General features: G+C 48.7%; 1 protein-coding gene across 11 annotated transcripts in view; it reads left to right on the plus strand.

The window, feature by feature from the left end:
* eya1 (EYA transcriptional coactivator and phosphatase 1) overlaps positions 1-11841 on the plus strand; it is a 143784-nt gene extending 131943 nt beyond the window's left edge. For all 11 annotated transcript variants that reach the window (XM_042298695.1, XM_042298703.1, XM_042298697.1 and 8 more), the window contains one exon: positions 11615-11841. In XM_042298695.1, coding sequence (XP_042154629.1) covers positions 11615-11695 — 81 coding nt within the window. In that variant the 3' untranslated portion in view covers positions 11696-11841. The remainder of the gene's footprint in view (positions 1-11614) is intronic.
* Positions 11842-13887: the final 2046 nt, after the last annotated feature.

The raw sequence follows: 13887 nt of genomic DNA on the forward strand, positions 1-13887 counted from the left end.
TCCCTCTCTCCCTCTCTCCCTCTCTCTCTCCTTCTCTCTCGCTCTCTCTACCTCTACCTTCCTCTCTCTCTCTCCCTCTCTCTCCCTCTCTCTCTCTCTCTCGTGGTGTCGATGAAATTATAAAATATAGACCAAATATATAAGAAATATATAAGTCTGGCATTTTCCCCAATATTTGTCACCAATGACTAACCACCCCAATCCACAAAAGTGGAGACACATTTGACCCCAATAACCACCGTGGGATATGCTTCAACAGCAACCTTGGGAAAATCCTCCTCATTATCATTAACAGCAGACTCGTACATGTCTACAATGAAAACCATGTACTGAGCAAATGTCAAATGGACTTTTACCAAATTACCGTATGACAGACCACGTATTCACCCTGCACACCCTAATTGACAAACAAACAAAACAAAACAAAGCAAAAGTCTTCTCATGCTTTATTGATTTAAAAAAATGCCTTTGTCTATTTTTGGCATGAGGGTCTGCTATACAAATTGATGGAAAGTGGTGTTGGGGGGGTAAAAAATACAACTATAAGCCCTAAAGATGAAGAGAGTCCCACACTCCGAATATAAACTCCAGGTAATTTATTGAGTAAATCACCAATGTTTCGGCATCACTGTGCTTTCTTCAAATCCATGTACAAAAACAACAAGAGTGCGGTTAAAATTGGCAAAAAACACACACATTTCTTTCCATGGGGCCGTGGGGTGAGACACGGATGCAGCTTAAGCCCCACCCTCTTCAACATATATATCAACGAATTGGCGCGGGCACTAGAACAGTCTGCAGCACCCGGCCTCACCCTACTAGAATCTGAAGTCAAATGTCTACTGTTTGCTGATGATCTGGTGCTTCTGTCCCCAACCAAGGAGGGCCTACAGCAGCACCTAGATCTTCTGTACAGATTATGTCAGACCTCGGCCCTGACGATAAATCTCAGTAAGACCAAAATAATGGTTTTCCAAAAAAGGTCCAGTTGCCAGGACCACAAATACAAATTCCATCTAGACATCCATCATTGCCCTCGAGCACACAAAAAACTATACATACCTCGGCCTAAACATCAGCACCACAGGTAACATCCACAAAGCTGTTAACGATCTGAGAGACAACGCAGGAATCAATCAATCAATCTTTTTTTTTATAAAGCCTTTCCTACATCAGCTGATATCTCAAAGTGCTGTACAGAAACCCAGCCTAAAACCCCAAACAGCAAGCAATGCAGGTGTAGAAGCACGGTGGCTAAGAAGAACTCCCTAGAAAGGTCAAAACCTAGGAAGAAACCTAGAGAGGAGCCAGGCTATGAGGGGTGGCCAGTCCTCTTCTGGCTGTGCCGGGTGGAGATTATAACAGAACATGGCCAAGATGTTCAAATGTTCATAGATGACAAGCAGGGTCAGATAATAATAATCACAGTGGTTGTAGAGGGTGCAACAGGTCAGCACCTCAGGAGTAAATGTCATTTGGCTTTTCATAGCCGATCATAGCCGAGTATCTCTACCGCACCTGCTGTCTCTAGAGAGTTGAAAACAGCAGGTCTGGGACAGGTAGCACATCGGGTGAACAGGTCAGGGTTCCATAGCTGCAGGCAGAACAGTTGAAACTGGAGCCAGCACGGCCAGGTGGACTGGGGACAGCAGTCCTCATGTCAGGTAGTCCTGAGGCATGGTCCTAGGGCTTAGGTCCTCCGAGAGAAAGAGAGAGAGAAAGAAAGAGAGAGAGCAAATTAGAGAGAGCAAACTTAAATTCACACAGGACACTGGACAAGACAGGAGAAATACTGCAGATATAACAGACTGACACTAGCCCCCCGACATATAAACTACTGCAGGGTAAAGAAGGGCCTTCTATGCCATCAAAGGAACATAAAATTCAACATACCAATTAGGATCTGGCTAAAAATACTTGAATCAGTCATAGAACCCATTGCCCTTTAAGGTTGTGAGGTCTGGGATCCGCTTACCAACCAAGAATTCACAAAATGGGACAAACTCCATATTGAGACTCTGCATGCAGAATTCTGCAAAAATGTCCTCTGTGTACAACGTAAAACACCAAATAATGCATGCAGAACAGATTTAGGCCAATACCCACTAATTATCAAAATCAGAGAAAGAGACGTTCAATTCTACAACCACCTGAATGGAAGTGATTCCCAAACCTTCCATAACAAAGCCATCACCTACAGAGAGATGAACCTGGAGAAGAGTCCCCTAAGCAAGCTGGTCCTGGGGCTCTGTTCACAAACACAAACAGACCCCACAGAGCCCCAGGACAGCAACACAATTAGAACCAACCAAATCATGAGAAAACAAAAATATAATTATTTTATACGTTGGAAAGAATTAACAAAATAACTGAGCAAACTAGAATGCTATTTGGCAGAGAATACACACTGACCACTGTATCTGACCCAAACTTAAGGAAAGCTTTGACTATGTACAGACTCAGTGAGCACAGCCTTGCTATTGAGAAAGGCCGCCGTAGGCAGACATGGCTCTCAGGAGAAGACAGGCTATGTCCACACTGCCATCAAAATTAGGTGGAAACTGAGCTGCACTTCTTAACCTCCTCCCAAATGCATGACCATATTAGAGACACATATTTCCCTCAGATTACACAGACCCATAAAAATGTGAAAACAAAACAAATTCCAGAGTGTGCCCATCACAGCTGCAAGACTTCCACGTTTGTACTTTAACTATTTGCACATCAAATGACATTTGAAATGTCTTTATTCTTTTGGAACTTTTGTGGGTGTAATATTTACTGTACATTTTTATTGTTCGTTTGACTTTTGTTTATTTATTATCTATCTACTTCATTTGATTTGGCAATGTTAACATACTGTACGTTTTCCCATGCCAATAAAGCCCTTCAATTGAATTGAAAATTGAGAGAGACAGAGAGGAAGATACCATCTCCAGCCTTTAAACTTAAAAGCAAAGACAATTTACAAAACAAAAAGCAAAGAGCTTTTTAAGGGTCACTGGAAACCTTCTAAGTGGAACATACGCCTGGGAGAGAGAGAACTCTGAGAGGGGGAGGGAGAGAGAGAGGGAGGGAGAGAGAGAACTCTGAGAGGGGGAGGGAGAGAGAGAGGGAGGGAGGGAACTCTGAGAGGGGGGGGAGAGAGAACTCTGAGAGGGGGAGGGAGAGAGAGGGAGGGAACTCTGAGAGGGGAGGGAGGGAGGGAGGGAACTCTGAGAGGGAGGGAGGGAACTCTGAGAGGGGAGGGAACTCTGAGAGGGGAGAGGAGAGGGAGGGAACTCTGAGAGGGGGAACTCTGGAGGGGAGGGAGAGAGAGGGAGGGAGGGAACTCTGAGAGGGGGAGGAGAGGGGAGGGAGAACTCTGAGAGAGGGGGAGGGAGAGAGAGAACTCTGAGAGGGGGGGGGAGAGACTCTGAGAGGGAGAGAGAGAACTCTGAGAGGGGAGAGAACTCTGAGAGGGGGAGGGGAGGGAACTCTGAGGGGGGAGAGAGAGGGAGGGAGGGAACTCTGAGAGGGGGAGGGGGAGGGAGAGAGAGGGAGAGGGGGAGGGAGGGAACTCTGAGAGGGGAGGAGAGAGAACTCTGAGAGAGGGGGGAGGGAGAGAGAGAACTCTGAGAGGGGGAGGGGAGAGAGAACTCTGAGAGGAGGGGAGGGAGGGAACTCTGAGAGGGGAGGAGAGAGAGAGGGAGGGAGGAGAACTCTGAGAGGGGGGGAGAGAGAAGAGGGGAGGAGAGAGAGAGAGGGAGGGAGGGAACTCTGAGAGGGGGGAGAGAGAGAGAACTCTGAGAGGGGGAGGGGAGGGAACTCTGAGAGGGGGGGAGGGAGAGAGAGAGGGAGGGAGGGAACTCTGAGAGGGGAGGGGAGGGAGAACTCTGAGAGGGGGGGAGAGAGAGAGAACTCTGAGGGGGAGGGAGAGAGAGAACTCTGAGAGAGGGGGAGGGAGGGGAGAGAACTCTGAGAGGGGGGGAGGGAGGGAACTCTGAGAGGGGAGGAGAGAGAGAACTCTGAGAGGGGGAACTCTGAGAGGGGAGGGAGAGAGAGAGAGGGAGGGAGGGAACTCTGAGAGGGGGGAGGGAGAGACTCTGAGAGGGAGGGAGGGAACTCTGAGAGGGGAGAGGGGGGACTCTGAGAGGGGAGGAGAGGGACTCTGAGAGGAGAGGGGGAGGGAGAGAGGGGGAGGGAGGGAACTCTGAGAGGGGGGGAGGGAGAACTCTGAGAGGGGAGGGAGAGAGAGAACTCTGAGAGGGGGAGGAGAGAGAGAACTCTGAGAGGGGAGGGAGGGAACTCTGAGAGGGGGGAGAGGGAACTCTGAGAGGGGAGGGAGAGAGAGAACTCTGAGAGGGGGAGGGGAGAGAGAAGAGAGGGGGAGGGAGGGAACTCTGAGAGGGGGAGGGAGAGAGAGAACTCTGAGAGGGGGAGGGGGGAGAGAGAGAACTCTGAAGAGGGGAGGGAGAGAGAGAACTCTGAGAGAGGGAGGGAGGGAACTCTGAGAGAGGGGAGGGAGAGAGAGAACTCTGAGAGGGGGAGGAGAGAGAGAGAACTCTGAGAGGGGGAGGGAGAGAGAGAACTCGGAGAGGGGGAACTCTGAGAGGGGGAGAGAACACTGAGAGAGGGAGGGAGGGAGGGTGAGAGGGGGAGGGAGAGAGAGAACTCTGAGAAGGGGGGGAGGGAGAGAGGGAGGGAACTCTGAGAGGGGGAGGGAGAGAGAGAACTCTGAGAGGGGGGGAGGGAGAGAGAGAACTCTGAGAGGGGGGGGGGAGGGAGAGAGAGAACTCTGAGGGAGGGGGAGGGAGGGAACTCTGAGAGGGGGAGGGAGAGGAACTCTGGGAACTCTGAGAGGGGGAGGGAGGGAACTCTGAGAGGGAGGGAGGGAGGGAGGGAACTCTGAGAGGGGGGGGGGAACTCTGAGGAGGGAGGAACTCAGAGGGGAGGGAGGGAACTCTGAGGGGGGAGGGAGGGAGGGGGGGAGGGAGGGAACTCTGAGAGAGGGGAGGGAGGGAACTCAGAGGGGGAGAGGGGAGGGAGGGAACTCTGAGAGGGGGGGAGGGAGAGAGGGGAGGGAGGGAACTCTGAGAGGGAGGGGAGGGAGGGAACTCTGAGAGGGGGAGGGAGTAGGGAACTCTGAGAGAGGGAGGGATGGGGAAAAGAATGAGGGAGGGAACTCTGAGAGGGGGAGGGGGAGGGGAGGGAGGGAGAGGGAGGGAGGGAGGGAACTCTGAGGGGGGGGGGAGGGAGGGAACTCTGAGAGAGGGAGGAAGGGAGAGAGGGAGGGAGGGAACTCTGAGAGGGGGAGGGAGGGAGAGAGAGGGAGAGGAGGGAACTCTGAGAGAGAGGGAGGGAGGGAACTCTGAGAGGGGGAGGGAGGGAACTCTGAGAGGGGAGGGAGGGGGAGGGAGGGAGGGACTCTGAGAGGGGGAGGGAGGAGAACTCTGAGGGAGGGAGGAGGGAACTCTGAGAGGGGGAGGGAGGGAACTCTGAGAGAGGGAGGGGGGGAGGGAGGGGGGGAACTCTGAGAGGGGAGAGGGAGGGAGGGAACTCTGAGAGGGGGGGGAGAGAGAACTCTGAGGAGGGAGGGACTCTGAGAGAGGGAGGGGGAGGGAGGGAACTCTGAGAGGGGAGGGAGGGGGAGGGAGGGAACTCTGAGAGGGGGAGGAGTAGGGAACTCTGAGAGGGGAGGATGGGGGAGGGAGGGAAGGAGGGGGAGGGAGGGAACTCAGAGGGGGAGGGAGGGAACTCTGAGGGAGGGAGGGAGGAGGGAGGGGGAGGGAGGGAGGACTCTGAGAGGGGGGAGGGAGAGAAGAGAGGGAGGGAGGAGAGGGGAGAGGGAACTCTGAGAGAGGGGGGGAGGGAACTCTGAGAGGGGGAGGGAGAGAGAGAACTCTGAGGGAGGGAGGGGAACTCTGAGAGGGGGAGGGAGGGAACTCTGAGAGGGGAGGGAGAGAGGAACTCTGAGAGGGGGAGGGATGGGGGAGGGGAGGGAGGGAGGGAGGAGGGGGGAGAGAGGAACTCTGAGAGAGGGGAGGGGAGAGAGAGGGAGGGAGGGAGGGAACTCTGAGAGGGGAGGGAGGGAGGGGGGAGGGAACTCTGAGAGGAGGGAGGGAGGGAGGAGAACTCTGAGAGGGTCAGGGAGGGAACTCTGAGAGGGGGAGGGAGGAACTCTGAGGGGGAGGAGGGAACTCTGAGAGGGGAGGGAGTAGGGAACTCTGAGAGAGGGAGGGATGGGGAAAAGAATGAGGGAGGGAACTCTGAGAGGGGAGGGAGGAGGGAGAGAGGGGGGAGGGAACTCTGAGAGAGGGGAGGGAGGGGGAGGGAGGGAACTCTGAGAGAGGGAGGGAGGGAGGAGGGAGGGAACTCTGAGAGGGGGGGAGGGAGGGAAGGAGGAGGGAGGGAACTCTGAGAGGGGGAGGGAGGGAGGGAGGGAGGGAGGGGAGGGAACTCTGAGAGAGGGAGGGATGATAAAACATGAGGAGGGAACTCTGAGAGGGGGGGAGAGAGAGGAGGGAGGGAACTCTGAGAAGGGGAGGGAGGAGGGAACTCTGAGAGGGGGAGGGAGGGAACTCTGAGAGGGAGGGAGTCTGAGGGAGGGAGAGAGAGAACTCTCATTAGGGGAGGGAGGGAACTCTGAGAGGGGGAGGGAGGGAGGGAACTCTGAGAGGGGGAGGGAGGGAGGGAACTCTGAGAGGGGGAGGGAGGAAGAGAGGGGGAGAGAGGGAGGGAAGGGATTTGAAGAAGAGGGAGGGGGGAGAGGACCATCTAGAGTACAGATAATTAGGAACCATCAGGGGGACCAGGAGAGGGGGAGGGAGGGGAGGGAGGGAACTCTGAGGAGGGGAGGATAGAGAGGAGAACTCTGAGAGGGGAGAGATATAGGGGAGTACCATCAGGGGGAGGAGGGAACTCTGAGAGGGGGAGGGAGGGAGGAGAGGAACCATCATTAGATATAGGAGGGAGGGAGGGAGGGAGGGAACCTGAGAGGGGGGGAGGGAGGGAACTCTGAGAGAGGGAGGGAGGGAGGGAACTCTGAGTAGGGGAGGGAGGGAACTCTGAGAGAGGGGGGAGGGAGATAGGGAGGAACTCTGAGTACCAGTAGTACCATCAGGGAGATATAGGGGAGGGAACTCTGAGAGGGGGAGGGAGGGAACTCTGAGAGGTACCAGGAGGGAGGGAGGGATCATTAGGAGGGAGGGAACTCTGAGGGGAGGGAGAGGGGGAGGGAGGGAGGAACTCTAGAGAGATAGGAGGGAACCATCAGAGATAGGGAGGGGAGGGGGAGGGAGGGAGGTAGGGAGGGAATTAGAGGGAGGGAGGAACTCTGAGAGGGGGGAGGGAACTCTGAGAGGGAGAACTCAGAAGGGGAGGGAGGGAACTCTGAGAGTGGGAGGGAGGGAGGGAGAGGGAGGGGGGCTGAGAGGGGGAGGGAGTGGAACATACGCCTGGGAGAGAGAGAACTTTGAGAGAAAGCTTTGATAAGACAGAGGTAATGGACCACAGGGGGAAGGGAGGGAGGGAGGTCGAGAACTCTACCTGACAAGACGCTTTCATTCTCTCCGACTCATGTTCCTCCCTCTCTGCTACTTGCATGGGAACAATGTCTGATTAGCTGGGCTGTCTCTCTATAGCAGTCAAATTCAGCATTAGGTGTTTTTCGTTATATTTTACTTACTGCAAAGAACATTAACTGCCATTGAATTTTGTTTTGTTGGTGTGAAGCAGAGTACCATCATTAGATATAGTACCATCATTAGATATAGTACCAGTAGTACCATCATTAGTACCATATAGTACCATCATTAGATATAGTACCATCATTAGATATAGTACCAGTAGTACCATCATTAGATATAGTACCATCATTAGATATAGTACCAGTAGTACCATCATTAGAAATAGTACCATCATTAGATATAGTACCATCATTAGATATAGTACCAGTAGTACCATCATTAGATATAGTACCATCATTAGATATAGTACCAGTAGTACCATCATTAGATATAGTACCATCATTAGATATAGTACCAGTAGTACCATCATTAGAAATAGTACCATCATTAGATATAGTACCAGTAGTACCATCATTAGATATAGTACCAGTAGTACCATCATTAGATATAGTACCATCATTAGATATAGTACCAGTAGTACCATCATTAGATATAGTACCATCATTAGATATAGTACCAGTAGTATCATCATTAGATATAGTACCATCATTAGATATAGTACCATCATTAGATATAGTACCATCATTAGATATAGAACCAGTAGTACCATCATTAGATATAGTACCATCATTAGATATAGTACCAGTAGTACCATCATTAGATATCGTACCATCATTAGATATAGTACCAGTAGTATCATCATTAGATATAGTACCATCATTAGATATAGTACCATCATTAGATATAGTACCAGTAGTACCATCATTAGTTATAGTACCATCATTAGATATAGTACCAGTAGTACCATCATTAGATATAGTACCATCATTAGCTATAGTACCAGTAGTACCATCATTAGATATAGTACCATCATTAGATATAGTACCATCTTTAGTTATAGTACCATCATTAGTTATAGTACCATCATTAGATATAGTACCAGTAGTACCATCATTAGTTATAGTACCATCATTAGATATAGTACCATCATTAGATATAGTACCATCATTAGATATAGTACCATCATTAGTTATAGTACCAGTAGTACCATCATTAGATATAGTACCATCATTAGCTATAGTACCATCATTAGATATAGTACCAGTAGTACCATCATTAGATATAGTGCCAGTAGTACCATCATTAGATATAGTACCAGTAGTACCATCATTAGTTATAGTACCAGTAGTACCATCATTAGTTATAGTACCATCATTAGCTATAGTACCATCATTAGATATAGTACCAGTAGTACCATCATTAGATATAGTGCCAGTAGTACCATCATTAGATATAGTACCAGTAGTACCATCATTAGTTATAGTACCAGTAGTACCATCATTAGTTATAGTACCATCATTAGATATAGTACCAGTAGTACCATCATTAGTTATAGTACCATCATTAGTTATAGTACCATCATTAGATATAGTACCAGTAGTACCATCATTAGATATAGTACCAGTAGTACCATCATTAGATATAGTACCAGTAGTACCATCATTAGATATAGTACCAATAGTACCATCATTAGTTATAGTACCAGTAGTACCATCATTAGATATAGTACCATCATTAGTTATAGTACCAGTAGTACCATCATTAGATATAGTACCAGTAGTACCATCATTAGATATAGTACCAGTAGTACCATCATTAGATATAGTACCATCATTAGTTATAGTACCAGTAGTACCATCATTAGATATAGTACCAGTAGTACCATCATTAGATATAGTACCAGTAGTACCATCATTAGATATAGTACCAGTAGTACCATCATTAGATATAGTACCAATAGTACCATCATTAGTTATAGTACCAGTAGTACCATCATTAGATATAGTACCAGTAGTACCATCATTAGTTATAGTACCATCATTAGATATAGTACCAGTAGTACCATCATTAGATATAGTACCATCATTAGTTATAGTACCATCATTAGTTATAGTACCATCATTAGATATAGTACCAGTAGTACCATCATTAGATATAGTACCATCATTAGATATAGTACCAGTAGTACCATCATTAGATATAGTACCAATAGTACCATCATTAGTTATAGTACCATCATTAGGTATAGTACCATCATTAGTTATAGTACCATCATTAGTTATAGTACCATCATTAGATATAGTACCATCATTAGGTATAGTACCATCATTAGATATAGTACCATCATTAGATATAGTACCATCATTAGATATAGTACCATCATTAGTTATAGTACCATCATTAGATATAGTACCAGTAGTACCATCATTAGATATAGTACCATCATTAGATATAGTACCAGTAGTACCATCATTAGGTATAGTACCATCATTAGTTATAGTACCAGTAGTACCATCATTAGTTATAGTACCATCATTAGTTATAGTACCATCATTAGTTATAGTACCTTCATTAGATATAGTACCATCATTAGCTATAGTACCATCATTAGATATAGTACCAGTAGTACCATCATTAGGTATAGTACCATCATTAGGTATAGTACCATCATTAGTTATAGTACCAGTAGTACCATCATTAGATATAGTACCAGTAGTACCATCATTAGATATAGTACCAGTAGTACCATCATTAGATATAGTACCAGATATAGTACCATCATTAGATATAGTACCATCATTAGTTATATAGTACATCATTAGTTATAGTAGTACCATCATTAGATATAGACCCAGTAGTACCATCATTAGATATAGTACCAGTAGTACCATCATTAGTTATAGTACCAGTAGTACCATCATTAGGTATAGTACCAATAGTACCATCATTAGATATAGTACCAGTAGTACCATCATTAGATATAGTACCAGTAGTACCATCATTAGATATAGTACCAGTAGTACCATCATTAGATATAGTACCATCATTAGATATAGTACCAGTAGTACCATCATTAGATATAGTACCAGTAGTACCATCATTAGATATAGTACCCAGTAGTACCATCATTAGATATAGTACCAGTAGTACCATCATTAGATATAGTACCAGTAGTACCATCATTAGATATAGTACCAGTAGTACCATCATTAGATATAGTACCAGTAGTACCATCATTAGATATAGTACCAGTAGTACCATCATTAGATATAGACCCAGTAGTACCATCATTAGATATAGTACCAGTAGTACCGTCATTAGATATAGTACCAGTAGTACCATCATTAGATATAGTACCAGTAGTACCATCATTAGATATAGTACCAGTAGTACCATCATTAGATATAGACCCAGTAGTACCATCATTAGATATAGTACCAGTAGTACCATCATTAGATATAGTACCAGTAGTATCATTATAGTACCAGTAGTACCGTCATTAGATATAGTACCAGTAGTACCATCATTAGATATAGTACCAGTAGTACCATCATTAGATATAGTACCAGTAGTACCATCATTAGATATAGTACCAGTAGTACCATCATTAGATATAGTACCAGTAGTACCATCATTAGATATAGACCCAGTAGTACCATCATTAGATATAGTACCAGTAGTACCGTCATTAGATATAGTACCAGTAGTACCATCATTAGATATAGACCCAGTAGTACCATCATTAGATATAGTACCAGTAGTACCATCATTAGATATAGACCCAGTAGTACCGTCATTAGATATAGTACCAGTAGTACCGTCATTAGATATAGACCCAGTAGTACCATCAATATATATATTGTACCATCATGGCTGTGTTATTGCCAGGATAGTGGATCTTGGTCAACTATTGTTACAGTCTTGTACCTTTCCCCTCCCCTGCTTTTCCGTAACATGTCATGTCTCTAGCACCAAGAAAATGTATTCAAATATGCTTCTTGTGATTGAATGTTCCTTAATAGTAAAATATGGACGTTTTTTACAATTTCCTGAACAGCTAAAATGTATGAGATACCCCTTGTAACCGTCCTGTTTCCCCTCCGCAGCACAACATGCCGTTCTGGAGAATCTCCAGCCACTCTGACCTCATGGCCCTCCACCATGCTCTGGACCTAGAGTACTTGTAGCTACCGCCCAGCCCCGAAATTGGCCCCTACTGGCCCCTACACCTACTGGCCCCTACCGGTCTCTACATCAACCTGCTGGCCCCTACCGGCCCCCACATCAACCTACTGGCCCCTACATCAACCTGCTGGCCCTTACCGGTCTCTACATCAACCTACTGGCCCCTACATCAACCTACTGGCCCCTACATCAACCTACTGGCCCCTACCGGTCTCTACATCAACCTGCTGGCCCCTACTGGTCCCTACATCAACCTGCTGGCCCCTACCGGTCTCTACATCAACCTACTGGCCCCTACATCAACCTGCTGGCTCCTACCGGTCTCTACATCAACCTGCTGGACCCTACCGGTCCCTACATCAACCTGCTGGTCCCGACCGGTCTCTACATCAACCTGCTGGCCCCTACATCAACCTACTGGCCCCTACATCAACCTACTGGCCCCTAACGGTCTCTACATCAACCTACTGGCCCCTACATCAACCTGCTGGCCCCTACCAGTCCCTACATCTACCTGCTGGCCCCTACCAGTCTCTACATCAACCTGCTGGCCCCTACCTGTCTCTACATCAACCTGCTGGCCCCTACCGGTCTCTACATCAACCTACTGGCCCCTAACGGTCTCTACATCAACCTGCTGGCCCCTACCAGTCCCTACATCTACCTGCTGGCCCCTACCAGTCCCTACATACCTGCTGGCCCCTACCAGTCCCTACATCAACCTACTGGCCCCTACCAGTCCCTACATCAACCTGCTGGCCCCTACCAGTCCCTACATCAACCCTACTGGCCCCTACATCAACCTGCTGGCCCCTACCAGTCTCTACATCAAGCTGCTGGCCCCTACCAGTCCCTACATCAACCTACTGGCCCCTACATCAACCTACTGGCCCCTACATCAACCTACTGGCCCCTACCGGTCTCTACTTCAACCTGCTGGCCCCTACCGGTCTCTACATCAACCTGCTGGCCCCTACCAGCCCCTACATCAACCTGCTGGCCCCTACCGGCCCCTACATCAACCTACTGGCCCCGTCCGGCCTCTACACCTACTGGCCCCTACCGGTCTCTACATCAATCTACTGGCCCCTACATACCTGCTGGCCCCTACCGGCCCCTACATCAACCTACTGGCCCCTACCGGTCTCTACTTCAACCTGCTGGCCCCTACCGGTCTCTACATCAACCTGCTGGCCCCTACCGGCCCCTACATCAACCTGCTGGCCCCTACCGGCCCCTACATCAACCTACTGGCCCCGTCCGGCCTCTACACCTACTGGCCCCTACCGGTCTCTACATCAACCTACTGGCTCCTACATACCTGCTGGCCCCTACCGGCCCCTACATCAACCTACTGGCCCCTGTCTGCCCCTACATCAACCTACTGGCCCCCTACCGGCCCCTACACCTACTGGCCCCTACCGGTCTCTACACAGCTACCACCTACCTACCCTACACAGCTACCACCTACCTACCTACCCTACACAGCTACCACCTAATTACCCTACACAGCTACCACCTACCTACCCTACACAGCTACCACCTCCACCTACCTACTCTACACAGCTACCACCTACCTACTCTACACAGCTACAACCTACCACCTACCTATCTTACATAGCTACCACCTGGGCCCTACCGGCCTCAAAATGCCTCTATACCTACCTGACCCAAGCCCTCCACATATCTTAACCACTCTACCAGGCCCTACTTCTCCACTTCACACTACTTCTCCACTTCACACTGCAACCTTTCAACTTTCACCAGCGCCACTTCAGTCCCACACCTAGTGACCCCCTCCAGCCCAGAATAGGCCCCCTGTGACGCATGCTTGCCTTCCGCGTGTCCTCCTCTTCCTCCCTCCTGTCATGTCCTCCTCTTCCTCTCTCCTGGTGTGTCCTCCTCTTCCTCTCTCCTGGAGTGTCCTCCTCTTCCTCAATCCTGTCATGTCCTCCTCTTCCTCTCTCCTGGCGTGTCCTCCTCTTCCTCTCTCCTGGCGTGTCCTCCTCTTCCTCTCTCCTGGCGTGTCCTCCTCTTCCTCTCTCCTGGCGTGTCCTCCTCTTCCTCTCTCCTGGCGTGTCCTCCCCAACCTACCACTAGAGAGAAGAAAATAAGCTTAAAGAAAATAAACTGAGCAGTGACACCGTGTTGACACCGGGTTGACACCGTGTTGACACCGGGTTGACACCATGTT

This window comes from Oncorhynchus tshawytscha, linkage group LG16 (genome assembly GCF_018296145.1).
Source record: "Oncorhynchus tshawytscha isolate Ot180627B linkage group LG16, Otsh_v2.0, whole genome shotgun sequence".
In the NCBI taxonomy this organism is placed as follows: domain Eukaryota; kingdom Metazoa; phylum Chordata; class Actinopteri; order Salmoniformes; family Salmonidae; genus Oncorhynchus; species Oncorhynchus tshawytscha.